The 14,039-nt window shown below is 42.6% G+C and overlaps 1 protein-coding gene across 1 annotated transcript in view; it reads right to left on the bottom strand.

Moving 5' to 3' along the window:
* Positions 1-2,986: 2,986 nt before the first annotated feature.
* spata18 (spermatogenesis associated 18) overlaps positions 2,987-14,039 on the bottom strand; it is a 105,265-nt gene continuing 94,212 nt past the window's right edge. The window contains exon 13 of the mRNA XM_078555551.1: positions 2,987-3,821. Coding sequence (XP_078411677.1) covers positions 3,793-3,821 — 29 coding nt within the window. The 3' untranslated portion in view covers positions 2,987-3,792. The remainder of the gene's footprint in view (positions 3,822-14,039) is intronic.

The following is a 14,039-nucleotide window of genomic DNA, read 5'->3' as shown; positions in this document are numbered from 1 at the left end:
ACTCCCTATATCAATTTGCTCAAGAACCTCGCAGTCTCTCTCCCCAAGTTCGATACTCCTGCTCCTATTTTCTATGTTTCCCGCCTGCCATGTCCAGCTGCATTTGGATCCATACTACCGGCTCAGGGAACGTCCTCCGTGGCAGCCTTCCAGGGGCTGCGTGAGCTGCTTTTAAACTGGCCGCCGGGTCGCCATTGGACCCAGCGGCCGACAGGCCCCTGCTCGGCCCTTCCCAGCCAGTGCGGAGCCTCATTTCACGCTGGCTGGGCCTTAATTGGCCCGCCAGCCTGAAATCACGGTCGGGGTCCAATCACAGGCGGCGCTTCGTTTCGCGGCTGCTCCCGGCCCACCCGGCGAAGGGAAAATCCAGCCCCCTGTTTTTATTTCAGGAGGCCGCCTCCTAGAAGATTGTGATGCCGACCTGGGGCTCAGGATCCCCATTTGGGCCCAACGCAGGAAAATTCTGCCCATTAAGTATCTCTTGTCACAGAATTTGCCTGAGCTGCTGAGCATTTTCAGCACCATCTGGTGTACAGGAATACAGGTCACAAAGGTTTTCTTTTAGTTTTAGGTTTTCACCATCCGCAGTCTTTTGTTTCTGACTGAACAGAAACATCTTAGAATTTAAACGCCAAAACACCTGGGTCTGGTGTTCCACTCCTGTGTGTCTGCCACTGATTCTGGGTGCAATCCACTGCCAGGCTGGGGGATATGTCAGGCTCGTGTTCATGGTGGCAGGTGCCACACATTTTCAAGGACCTCTGGGTGACCTACTCCTAGGGTGGGTGGAGGGTGGAGTGGGGTGGGGGGGGGGGTGTTTAAAGGGGGCAGGGGTAGCAGGAATATCGATGTTCTGCTCTTTCCAACTGACTGTTGAGAGAGGATAGAGCTTGTTCCCTAAGTTCAGGCGAGGAACTGAAGGATTTTGCATCCTCGCATCATGAAATGTTCTACCTGAATCAGGAACTGACTACAATGACAGAGAATGAGATATTCCTTCAGTCTCAATGAATATAACATTCATACATATGAAAGAGTGAGGCATTCTACACAATGTGAGCAGATGCAGTTTGATATATTTGAATGCTATCCTTAGTTTACAATTCTGTTTGGGCTGAGCTGAAATTATTGCATTTTCTCATCTAAATATCTCAAATCCTTATCCCAAAATACAATTTTAAGCTACTGGCATCTAGCAAGAATATGTAGCTCACACATGCCTGGTATGTTCCTTACTTTCTTTTTTTAAATAGACTGGGATGACTATCATTCATTTCAGTCAGAATGAATATTATACTTTAATATTTTGACATATACAACTGTTTAAATGAATTGAAATATTTTCCAAAGTCTATCTATATCTATCTTTCCCCACTCTGATGTTAGATATCTGATAATCGTCCTTTGTCACTGCCAATAAAAGCAGGAAACAGAAAAGACATGCAGATTTGTTTAGACTGGTGGTTTTTTTTGTGTGATTTTAGCCAGCGCTGAATCTGATCTATTTTGCAATAAGTAGATGTATGTCCATTTAACAACTAGCTTTGCAGCTTGTTAATTCCATGTCTTGAATTCAAGTGGCAATTCACTTTTTAAAAATAAACTGGGTGAAATATAACCAGTAACTGAATGGATTGCAGAGAGCCTCAAACTATCATCATTGTTTGTTACTAACCATTCCAAAGGGGCAATTGTAAAATCCACCATTTAATTTGCCACTTTATACGATCTTCCTTGTAGAAAGAAGTTCAAATTGTATTCGCTGATGGCTCGACCTTCCAGTGGATGCCACACCTTTGCTGATTTTAGCATGAGCAGCAGCTGGAATACCTAGATCTGCCCCATTGCTTCCATCAAGGTAACACACAAAGACAGGTTCCTTAAGGAATGGGCATACACAACAGTACAGCCTTAACATGTTCCAAATAACGCCCCATCTCCACAAATAGCAATAAAGCAAAAGGGGCAATAAAAACATTTCTAAGAAACAGCAACAGGCAAAATATGATAGAAGGGTAAACCTTTATGAGAAAAGATATAACAATCTAGAAGTTTGGTTAGACAGGTTTTCAGGCACTAATTAAGAGTGGCAAGTGATCCCTGCGACTGAGGACAGAAGCCAGAGGATCACTAGAAAGTCCTTAGGCCTGACCTGAATCATTGCAGTGAGCTGCAGGCACTGTTGTCCATTTACAAACAGCTCACCTGATTGAAGAGGTGGCAACCCTCGGATACCTGCTGGGGTAGGACAGTGGAAGAAGAGGGGGCCAGTGGAGGGAGAGAGATAGGACAGTGGAGGAAGACTGGGAAGATGGAGGAGGAGGAGGAGAGTGCAAGGAGGGAAAAGGACATTGGAGGGGGCGCTCCTGTTCCTCATCACTCCATTTGGAGTTTTTAAAACTTAAACTTTTGGTGGCAGTCACTAGCTGGACCCAAATCCATGGCTGGAACCGCCGAGTGGACCAAGCCCAATGTCCTCCATTCAGGGCAGCCCTTGAGGCTTCCTAAATAAAGTGTTTATCTGATGCTCTAGGTGGTTACCCAGGCTGCTTAAGAATTGATCAATCTACTTTCAGGCCTGATGTCGTTCCCCTCCCCCCCCCCCCCCCCACTCCCCCTCTCACCCCCCAAGTGTCTTTGGGGCACAAAACATTGGTCTGTAAAAATGGGTCTCATCGTGCCCCTTTATACCTGTAAAATGATCAAAGCTCCACTTTTCAATCCCACTTAAGGGAGTCTCCTATGCAGGTGACGAATATCTATAAGTTCTGTTGAGGCACATTGTGGAGAACAATGCTCACTATTCATGTCTAATGCATGATAAGTGCATGGCCTCTGTGCACCACAGCTTCCTCCGAGATGTATTATTGTACATTCGGCATGGGGACGTTGAACAGGCCAGACCTTCAGCACCTCAGCACTAATAGTGGTAACTAACTTGCATCCAAAACCCTCATTTCCAAACAACACATGAAGATCTGCATTGAGGGGCATTTATTTGTATTCTTCCAAACACATTACATGACTTATCACACAATAGTCAACAGAATATTGATATAGCTTTACTTCATTGGTCACAATGCATACAATAAAATCAAGACATATGATCATATTGATTCATCATAGAAAAGTATTTGATAGATAAGTTTCTAAAGTATAAAAATGTTCTGGAAAAAAGAAAGCACACACCATGAAAAAATGTTTAGCATTATTTTCAAGCATTAGCCAAAACACTGGACACAATACTATAGTTTAAAGTAATTCTTTCTTTTGTACTTTTAAATATAGCACAAAATTCTTGAATGTTAATATTAAAACCATCTGAATAAATCTAGATCTGCATCTGGTTAAGGACCCTGCTAAGTATAAAATATGTAAGGGAACTTGTTGAATCGCTGTGGCTAATGCCTAGAGAATAATTTGGGGGATTCAAGTGCCAACAATGCACTCCAGGTTCATAAAATTATCTCCTCCCCTCCCTTCGGGGAACAAAGAGCAATGCTTCTCTTTGAAAACAGCAGGTAGAAATGAAAATTAAGAGCATATGCATTTTTCATTTTATAATCATTGCTACTAAGCTGCCACCTTTGGCAGGTACAATGTTTCTAAGCCAGGGATCATCAATGTAGACTGACAGAATGTTCTCCAGGCCTTTTGTGTGCCTTCTTGCAACCAATCTGTGGGATAACACAATTACTATCAACTGCTAAATACTGCTGTTCTTTCAAAAACTTTGGCTGCTGGATCCTTAAGGGAGTGACTGCAAGAGAGTAACAAGTGCAGGTTGCATGTTCACCAGGGAGGTATTCTTAAACCAGACGCTGTGTTGGGATAAACAACAAAATTACAATACATGTTGCTTCCTATAAAATGTTAAATTTTAGTTCTCATAATGCCCCTTTTCCTTTCAAATGCTTTGGTGAATTTTGTGCTCGTCAAGGTAACGGAGATTAATGTAGGGAAATGAAACACTTTCTCATTTCAGGCACTCTGTCAGCATTAAGCACAGCTCAAGATATAAGCATATCCAGCTGCAGAGTAAAGCTCCTTCTATTCTAACCCAGCCATTGTGCCTCAGCACTAATTTTAGCAGAGTACCCCTGCTGCAACAGTAACATTCTTTCTATTTTCTTCATCAGTTTTTCTGTAGTTCTATGTGAAGTTGCCAATTCCGTGACTTGGGCTGACTCCAAAGTAACTGGTTTCAAACTCATTTTTGACAAGGAATCCATACAGCCAAAAAGAATTGGAGGTTGTTGTCCTATCTGCTGGAGTTGGATTTGAACCCAGATCACACAGGGGAAAGGACAAGGCATCATCCAATTCCACTTCGTTAGTGCCTTAAATTATACATAAAAAAATGAAAGAGTGAATAATTAAAGAAAAACAGTGGCTGTGCTTTCAACTTTTGACTACATTAATCAGTCACCAGACTATGGTAGGAATTCCATTTGGCTATCGATAGGCTACTTTGATCTCCTACAATCACAACAGAAAGTGCTTACGTGCAGGATAAAGGTTATAGAAGTTTAAAAAAGTGAATGTACCAATGCCATACATGTATACACACACACACACACACGACATGTTTATCACAGCTTAAGGGTCAAAGTATTGTAGATAACTCTGTATTTTAAATCCCTGGCTGTTTTCTCAATACTGCTTATACTGATGTACCATGATATTATTGCATTGCTTACGTCTTTGTGGTAAAATTATACAGTACTAGAATAATACCTTTTAAACAGACCAATAGAAATCAGGGGAGAACAGCAAAAGCTGGTAAATATTATGAAATGGGATTATGACATTAAAATAATAGGAAAAGGCTTGAAGTTTGAAGTAAAATGAAGGAATTTGAGGAAAGAAATGCAGAATGGAATGTTATATAGAAATTATTAGAAAATAGTTGAAGTTTTCCTGTGGATTAGGTTTAACTATGCTTTTCATTCCATTCCATTGACCAAAGTTAACAGCAGAACAATCTGGTAAATTCTACTGAATTATAATTCTGCTGCAGGACCAAATAGCTCGGCAAATTAAAACATTTTCCTATTGCAGAACCATATGAAAGTGTTCCTACTTGGGTCACTGATAGTTGTGTCAGTTAATGCCTTTTTAATTGCAGATTATCATGTAAGATAATTGTAATATTTTTTAAAACCTTAAATAGCATTTGCATTCTTTATAGAGCCATTATGCAACCGAAATTAGCATGACTAAAATTTTGAATGATTTAAAAACAATTCAGTTTCATGTTTGACTGAAATCTATTTTACCAGCGAATTACATTCAGCACCATAATCGGACACTGACAGCCCTGGTTTAAATAGTACAAAAACCTGCTTCATCTTGTTGGTAATACTCTGCAGGTCACGAAGCCTATGTGCAGACAGGAAGGTTGGGTTAACATTTCATGTCAATGACCTTTCATTAAAACTGGTTCTTTTAGCAGTTCTAATGAAGGATGTTTGCATTGAAACATTATTGGTACCTTCTCTCTGCCGATGCTGCCAGACCTGCTGAGCTTCCAGCATTTTCCGTTTTTATTTCAGATTTCCAGCACCTGCAGTATTTTGCTTTCAGTTCAGTATTGTGCTTGGTTTGCAGTACTTAAGAGTTCAAAAAAAAAGCTCAGGATTTTGAAAGAACATTCTGTTATTCCTACAATTTTGGGGAGATTAACTTGTTTATGCTTTATTCTTTCAGCTGAATTCCTTCCATGCCTATTAAATGTATTTTGTGATCACAGCGACCACAAAGTCAGGAATGCATTGCCCACATATTGTCTTAGAATCTTACGGCACAGAAGGCGGCCATTTGGGCCATTGTGCCATGCCATTTCAAAGAGCTGTTCCATATTGTCCCACATTCCTGCTTTTTCCACATAGCCCTTCAAATTAGGACTCTTCAAATATATGTCCAATTACCTTTTGAAAGCTCCTATGGAATCTGATCCTACCAACCTTTCAGGTAGTATGTTGCAACCCTTAACAACCCTTTTGATAACAGAACGAGAGAGGAAATTAGGAGATTTTTTTTTTTCACAATTATTATGTGAAATATTGTGGCTACTGACCTATTTGCAAGAGGAAACAGTACACAACTGTGCTGCACACAAAACTCTCACTGAGGTCTAACCAGAGATTTGTAAAGATTTAACATAACTTCTTTGTTTTCATATTCAATGCCAAGCCAAATATTCCACACACTTAACTGCCTTATTGCTTGCCCTGGCACCTCAATATGCACCCATAGGTCTTGTTAAATAAATATAACCCATAAGGTAAGGCTTATGATACTGTACAAGGGATGTATTTAATAACTCATAACAATTAAGCCACACACACAGACAAAAGGAGATTGTATTCCTTTCTCAGAAGATGAGAACATGCAGATTATTCACATTAATTTACTTCTGTTGATTACACTCCTGAAAGCACCCCAAGTGATACCAGAAGTCCATCAATCTGTTAATTCTTGAACTTCGATTCTTTCAGTGTCCTGGAAAAGCAGAAAAAAGAATAGTGTGTTAATTTATCTAGGTTAGGCTCTCTGTTTTGCTAGTAAATCTTATAAGTTACTTAAGTGGATCAACTTAGCTGCTATAACCTTTAATTTACAAAAGTTAAACCAGCTGTTGAGGAAAAAAAATTACATAGTACTGCCTGGAACTCATTAAAGTATTACAGTTTCTAATTTAAATCAGGTACAAAATGAACAATATATGGTAATAATGCAATTTTTGTGGCATATAATTAATAGTTGTTACAATAGTTGGCTCCTGAAGTGTTTTTTCAAAAACATTTTGAAGATAAATTGTTTATTATTATATATTTAACAGCTAGCTTTATTCATTTAATCCAGCTGTAGAATTGAGAGAAGAGAAAATAGTGTAAACGGTCTCCCAGAAATGTGCTTAAAGCTACACTGCTCTTTTCACACTTGTTTACAATGTATCGGTTGTAATTAAGTAAGAACCCAGTGTGATATATATTTTAGACAGATGGATCTCGATTTCAGCTCAATCTAGAGGACCCTGGTTCATTCCCAGGTTTCAGCACCATAAGCGGGAAGTAGGAGCTGGAGTGGGTCCTATTAGGGACAAAGAGGGTGACATATGCTCAGAGTCGCAGAGCAAGGTTAGAATACTTAGTAAACACTGTTATAGAATGCTCGTTAAGGAAGAGGAAAATCTGACAAAGTGTCAGTAGAAGCAGACATAGTAACATAGAAACATAGAAAATAGGAGCAGTAGGCCATTCGGCCCTTCGAGCCTGCTCCGCCATTCATTATGATTACGGCTGATCATCCAACTCAATATCCTGCTCCCGCTTTCTTCCCATATCCTTTGATCCCTTTCGCCCCAAGAGCTATATCTAACTCCTTCTTGAAAACATACAATGTTTTGGCCCCAACTGCTTTCTGTGGTAGCGAATTCCACAGGCTCACCACTCTCTGCGTGAAGAAATTTCTCCTCATCTCAGTCTTAAATGGTCTACCCCGTATCCTCAGACTGTGACCCCTGGTTCTGGACTCCCCCACCATCGGGAACATCCTTCCTGCATCTACCCTGTCTAGTCCTGTTAGAATTTTATAGGTTTCTATTAGATCCCCCCTCATTCTTCTGAACTCCTGCGAATATAATCCTAATCGACTCAATCTCTCCTCACATGTCAGTCCTGCCATCCCAAGAATCAGTCTGGTAAACCTTTGCTGCACTCCCTCTGTAGCAAGAACATCCTTCCTCAGATAAGGAGACCAAAACTGCACACAATGTTCCAAGTGTGGTCTCACAAAGGCCCAGTATAATTGCAGCAAGTCATCCCTGCTCCTGTACTCGAATCCTCTCACTATGAAGGCCAACATACCATTTGCCTTGTTTACCGCCTGCTGCATCTGCATGCTTACCTTCAGCGATTGGTATACGAGGACACCCAGGTTTCGTTGCACATTCCTCTCTCTCAATTTACAGCCATTCAGACAATAATCTACCTTCCTGTTTTTGCTACCAAAGTGGATAACCTCACATTTATCCACATTATATTGTATCTGTCATGCATTTGCCCACTCACTCAGCTTGTCCAAATCACCCTGAAGCATCTCTGCATACCCCTCACAGCGCTCCCTCCCACCCAGCTTTGTGTCATCTGCAAATTTGGAGATATTACATTTAGCTCCCTCATCTAAAACATTAATATATATTGTGAATAGCTGGGGTCCCAGCACCGATCCCTGCGGTACCCCATTAGTCACTGCCTGCCATTCGGAAAAAGACCCGTTTATTCCTGCTCTTTGTTTCCTGTCTGCCAACCAGTTTTCTATCCATCTCAATACACTACCCCCAATCCCATGTGCTTTAATTTTACATGCTAATCTCTTATGTGGGACTTTGTCGAAAGCCTTCTGAAAGTTCAAATAAACCACATCCACTGGCTCCCCCTCATCAACTCTACTAGTTACATTCTCGAAAAATTCCAGTAGATTTGTCAAGCATGACTTCCCTTTCGTAAATCCATGCTGACTCTGTCCGAATCTGCCACTGTTTTCCAAGTGCTCAGCTATTAAATATTTATAATGGACACTAGAATTTTCCCCCTACCAACATCAGGCTGACTGGTCTATAATTCCCTGTTTTCTCTCTACCTCCCTTTTTAAATAGTGGGGTTACATTAGCTACCCTCCAATCTGTAGGAACTGTTCCAGAGTCTATAGAATTTCAGAAGATGACCACCAATGCATCCACTATTTCTAGGGCCACTTCCTTAAGTGCTCTGGGATGTAGACTATCAGGCCCTGGGGATTTTTCAGCCTTCAATCCCATCAATTTCTCCAACACCATTTCCCTACTAATACTGATTTCTTTCAGTTCCTCCATCTCACTAAACCCTGTGTTCCCCAACATTTCTGGTATGTTATTTGTGTCCTGCTTTGTGGAGACAGATCCAAAGTATGTATTTAGTTGGTCAGCCATTTCTTTGTTCCTCATTATAAATTCCACTGTTTCAGACTGTAAGGGACCTACATTTGTCTTCACCAATCTTTTTCTCTTCACATACCTATAGAAACCTTTACAGTCAGTTTTTATGTTCCCTGCAAACTTACTCTCTTACTCTATTTTCCCCATCTTAAATCAATTCCTTGGTCCTCCTTTGCTGAATTCTAAAGTGCTCCCAATCCTCAGGTCTGTTGTTTTTTCTGGCTAATTTGTATGCCTCTTCCTTGGATCTAGTACTATCTCTAAATTCCCTTGTAAGCCATGGTTTGGCTACCTTTCCTATTTTACTTTTGCGCCAGGCAGGAATAAACAATTGTTGCAGTTCACCCATGCGCTCTTTGAACGTTTGCCATTGCCTATCCATCGTCATCCCTTTAAGTAACATTTCCCAATCCATCATAGCCAACTCACATCTCATAGCATCGTAGTTTCCTTTATTAAGATTCAGGACCCTAGTCTCAGAATCAAATACGTCACTCTCCATCTTGATGAAGAATTCTATCATATTATTGTCGTTCATCCCCAAGGGGCCTCGCACAACTAGATTGCCAATTATTCCTTTCTCATTACACAATACCCAGTCTAGGATGGCCTGTTCTCCAGCTGGTTCCTCAACGTATTGGTCCAGAAAAACATCCCGTATACACTCCAGGAATTCCTCCTCTACAGTATTGTTACTAATTTGATTTGCCTATAGTAGAAGTAAAGGATGGGGTGAAAACTGAGAGGGAGGAGGTACTGAAAAGGCTGGGTTAAGCTTAAGAGTGGGTAAGTCACCTGGTCCAAATGGTTTGCATCCCAACTTGCTAAAGGAAGTTGGGTGGAGATAGTGGAAGGGCTTGTTATGATCTTTCAATCATCCCTAGATGTGGGGGAGATGCCAGAGGATTGGAGAGTGGCAAATGTGACACACTAATTCAAGAAAGGCTGTAAGGACAGTCCTAGTAACTACAGGCCAGTTAGTTTAACATCAAATGTCTGCTGGTTTTTTTTTCTCCTGATTGTTTCTAAAACCTTACCCACTATTGAAGAGGTTCGTGTTAATTAAGGGCAGCCAGCAGGGATTAGTAGTCAAGCATGATCTGCCTTTTAATCTAATTGAAATTTTGATGAATCACAGAATTGTTACTGCGCAGGAGGCGGCCATTAGTCCCATCATGTCTGCACTGGCTCTCCAAATGAGCATCATGACTTAGTGCCATTCTCCTGCTTTTTCCCCATGCCCTTACTCAGTTTCTATTCAAATAATCATCCAATGCCCTCTTGAATGCCTCAACTGAACCTGCCTCCACCACACTTCCAGACAGTGCATTCCAGACTCGAACCATTCGCTGTGTGAAAAGTTTTTCTTCACATCGCGTTTACTTCTTTTGGAAATCACTTTAAATCTGTGTCCTCTCATTCTCGATCCCTTGATGAACAATTTCTCCCTATCTATTCTATCCAGCCTCCTCATGATTTTGAACACAATATCAAATCTCCTCTTAGCCTTTTCCTCTCCAAGGAGAACGGTCCCAAACTCTCCAATCTATCTTCATAGCTGAAGTGTCTCATCCCTAGAGCCATTCTTGTAAATCTCTTCTGCACTCTCTCCAATGCAATCACATCCTTCCTATAGTGTGGCACCCAGAACTGTACACAATACTCCAGCTGAGATCTAACGAGTGTCTTTTTAAAAATTCAGCATAAACCTTCTCTATTATGGAAGGAGGCTATGAAGGAAATGTAGTGGGGGTTATCTATATGGATTTTAAGGAAGGTGTTCGACAAGTATCACTTGAAAGGCCGGTTAACAAAATTGAGGCTCAAGGAATAGGAGGGCCAGATTCAGCTTGGATTAAAAAATTGGCTTAAGCAGAGAAAACAGCCAGCCGTGGCAGATGGTTATTTCTTAGAGTGGAGGGTGATCGACAGTAGTGTTTCCCAAGGGTCAGTGCTATAACCACCGCTTATTTGTTACATATCGGTGACTTGGATATTCGAATACAGAGTAACATTTCAAAATTTCCCGATGATACCAAACTTGGAGGATACGAAGACTGCAACAGAACATGGATAGGCCAGCAGAGTGGAAAGACAAGTGGCGAATGGGATTTAATATAGAGTAATGTGAGGTGATACATTTTGGCAGAAGTATTAGGGAGAAACAACATAGACTCAATGGGCTGGATTTTATGCACTGTGGCTATTGTTTTGGAAAGCAGAGGGGCTTCTAAAATCTAGCGGGTGGGCCTTCCCGCTGCCTACCTGCCTGCTCTGGACCTGTCTGAAATTTTAAAGGGGGTGGGGGGACGGCATTGGATGGCCCCATTTAATGGCCACTTAAGGGCCTCATCCCTCCCACACCGATATTTCACCTGCTGCAGGGAGAGGCCTATGCTATGCAAGAGGCCCAGCAGCTTTCGCTGCACATGCTGCTGTTGAGCAAGATTTGGGAGGACAGCGGGGTGGGTAACCTCCTTTGCAAGTCCCCGAGGCCCAGAGGTACCCTCCCACCCCAGAAGATCACTCTTTCCCCTTTACCCAGCAATGTGGAAAATTGCCCAGAAATGTCCCGTCTACAAAGGTCAGGACAGATCCAACCCGGCCAATTACCATCCCATTAGTCTACTCTCAATCATCAAAGTGATGAAAGGGGTCATCGATAGTACCATCAAATAGCATTTACTCAGCAATAGCCTGCTCACTGACAGTTTGGGTTCCGCCAGGGCCACTCAGCTCCTGAACTCATTACAGCCTTGGTCCAAAAACAGACATAAGAGCTGAACTCACAAGGTGAGGTGACAGTGACTGCGCTTGATATCAAGGCAGCATTTGACTGAGTGTGACATCAAGGAGCCCTACAAAACTGAGGTCAATGGGAATCAGGGGGACAACTCTCCACTGGTTGGAGTCATACCTTGCGCAAAGGAATATAGTTATCTGTCTCAGGACAATTTTTAATTAATTAATTTACGGGATGCTAGGCCAGCATTTATTGCCCATCCCTAATTGCCCTAGAGAAGGTGGTGGTAAGCTGCCTTCTTGAACTGCTGCAATCCATGTGGTGTAGGTACACCCACTGTGCTGTTAGGAAGGGAGTTCCAGAATTTTGATCCAGCGACAGTGAAGAAACAGCGATATATTTCCAAGTCAGGGTGGTGAGTGACTTGGAGGGGAACTTCCAAGTGATGGCGTTTCCATGCGTCTGCTCCCCTTGTCCTTCTAAATAGCAGCAGTCGTGGGTTTAGGTGCTGTCGAAGGAGCCTTGGTAAGCTTCTGCCGTGCGTCTTGTAAATGGTACACACTGCTGCTACTGTGCATCGGTGGTGGATGGAGTAAATGTTTGTGGATGGGATGCCAATCAAGCAGGCTGCTTTGTCCTTGGTGGTGTCAAGTTTCTTGAATGTTGTGGGAGCTGCACTCATCCAGGAAAATGGAGAATATCCAGTCACACTCTTGACTTGTGCCTTATAGATGGAGAGGCTTTGGGAATTCAGGAGGTGAGTTACTCGCCACAGGATTCCCATTCCCTGACCTGCTCTTGTAGTCACTGTATTTATATGGCTAGTCCAGTTCAGTTTCTGGTCAATGGTGACCCCCAGGATGTTGATAGGGGGGGATTCAGCGATGGTAATGCCATTGAATGTCATGGGGTGATGGTTAGATCAACCTCCAACAACCATAACCATCTTCCTTTGTGCTAGGTATGACTCCATCCAGCGGAGAGTTTTCTCCCTGATTCCCATTGACTCCAGTTTTGCTAGGGCTCCTTGATGCCACACTCAGTCAAATGCGGCCTTGATGTCAAGGGCAGTCACTCTCACCTCACCTCAGGATTTCAGCTCTTTTGTCCATGTTTGAACCAAGGCTGTAATGAGGTCAGGAGCTGAGTGGCCCTGGCGGAACCCAAACTGGGCATCAGTGAGCAGGTTATTGCTAAGCAAGTGCCGCCTCATAGCACTGTTGATCACCAGTCTCATCACTTTACAGATGATCAAGAGTAGACTGAAGGGGCGGTAATTGGTCAGGTTGGATTTGTCCTATTTTTTGGGTACAGAACATACCTGGGCAATTTTCCACATTGCCCGGTAGATGCCAGTGTTGTAGCTGTACTGGAACAGCTTGGCTAGAGGCGCGGCAAGTTCTGGTGCACAAGTCTTCAGTACTATTGCCGGAATATTGTCAGGGCCCATAGCCTTTGCAGTATCTAGTGCCTTTAGCAGTTTCTGGATATCACATCGAGCAAATAGAATTGGCCGAAGTCTAGCATCAGTGATGCTGGGTACATCCGAAAAATGCCAAGATGGATCCACCTGGCATTTCTGGCTTAAAATTGTTGCAAATGCTTCAGCCTTATCTTTTGCTGGGTTTCTCCATCATTGAGATGGGGATATTTGTGGAGTAGCCTCCTTCAGAGAGTTGTTCAATTGTCCACCACCATTCACAACTGGATATGGCAGAATTGCAGAGCTTAGATCTGATCCATTGGTTGTGGAATCGCTCAGCTCTATCACTTGCTGCTTATGCTGTGTGGCAAGCAAGTAGCCCTGTGTTGCAGCTTCACCAGGTTGACACCTCATTTTTAGGTATGCCTGGTGCTGCACTTGGCATGCCCTCCTGCACATACTGAAGCAGCTCATTTCCAAATGCAGCAAGACTTGGACAATATCCAGGCTTGGGCTGACAAGTGGCAAGTAACATTTGTGACACACAAATGCCAGCCAATGACCATCTCCAACAAGAGAATCCAACCAGCGCCCCTTGATGTTAAATGGCATTACCATCACTGAGTCCCTCACTATCAACATCCTGGGTGTTACCATTGACCAGAAACTGAACTGAAATAGCCATTTAAATACTGTGGCTACAAGAGCAGGTCAGAGGCTAGGAATCCTGTGACAAGTAACTCACCTCCTGGCTCCCCAAAGCCTATGCACCATCTACAAGGCACAAGTTAGGAATGTGATGGAATGCACCCCACTTGCCTGAAGGAGTGCAGCTCCCACAACACTCAATAAGCTCGATACTGTCAAGGACAAAGCAGCCCTCTTGATTGGCA

Source organism: Cetorhinus maximus, chromosome 1, assembly GCF_964194155.1.
Source record: "Cetorhinus maximus chromosome 1, sCetMax3.hap1.1, whole genome shotgun sequence".
NCBI lineage: Eukaryota > Metazoa > Chordata > Chondrichthyes > Lamniformes > Cetorhinidae > Cetorhinus > Cetorhinus maximus.
The sequence above is the reverse complement of the archived record's forward strand: the minus strand, read 5'-3'. Positions and strand labels throughout refer to the sequence as shown.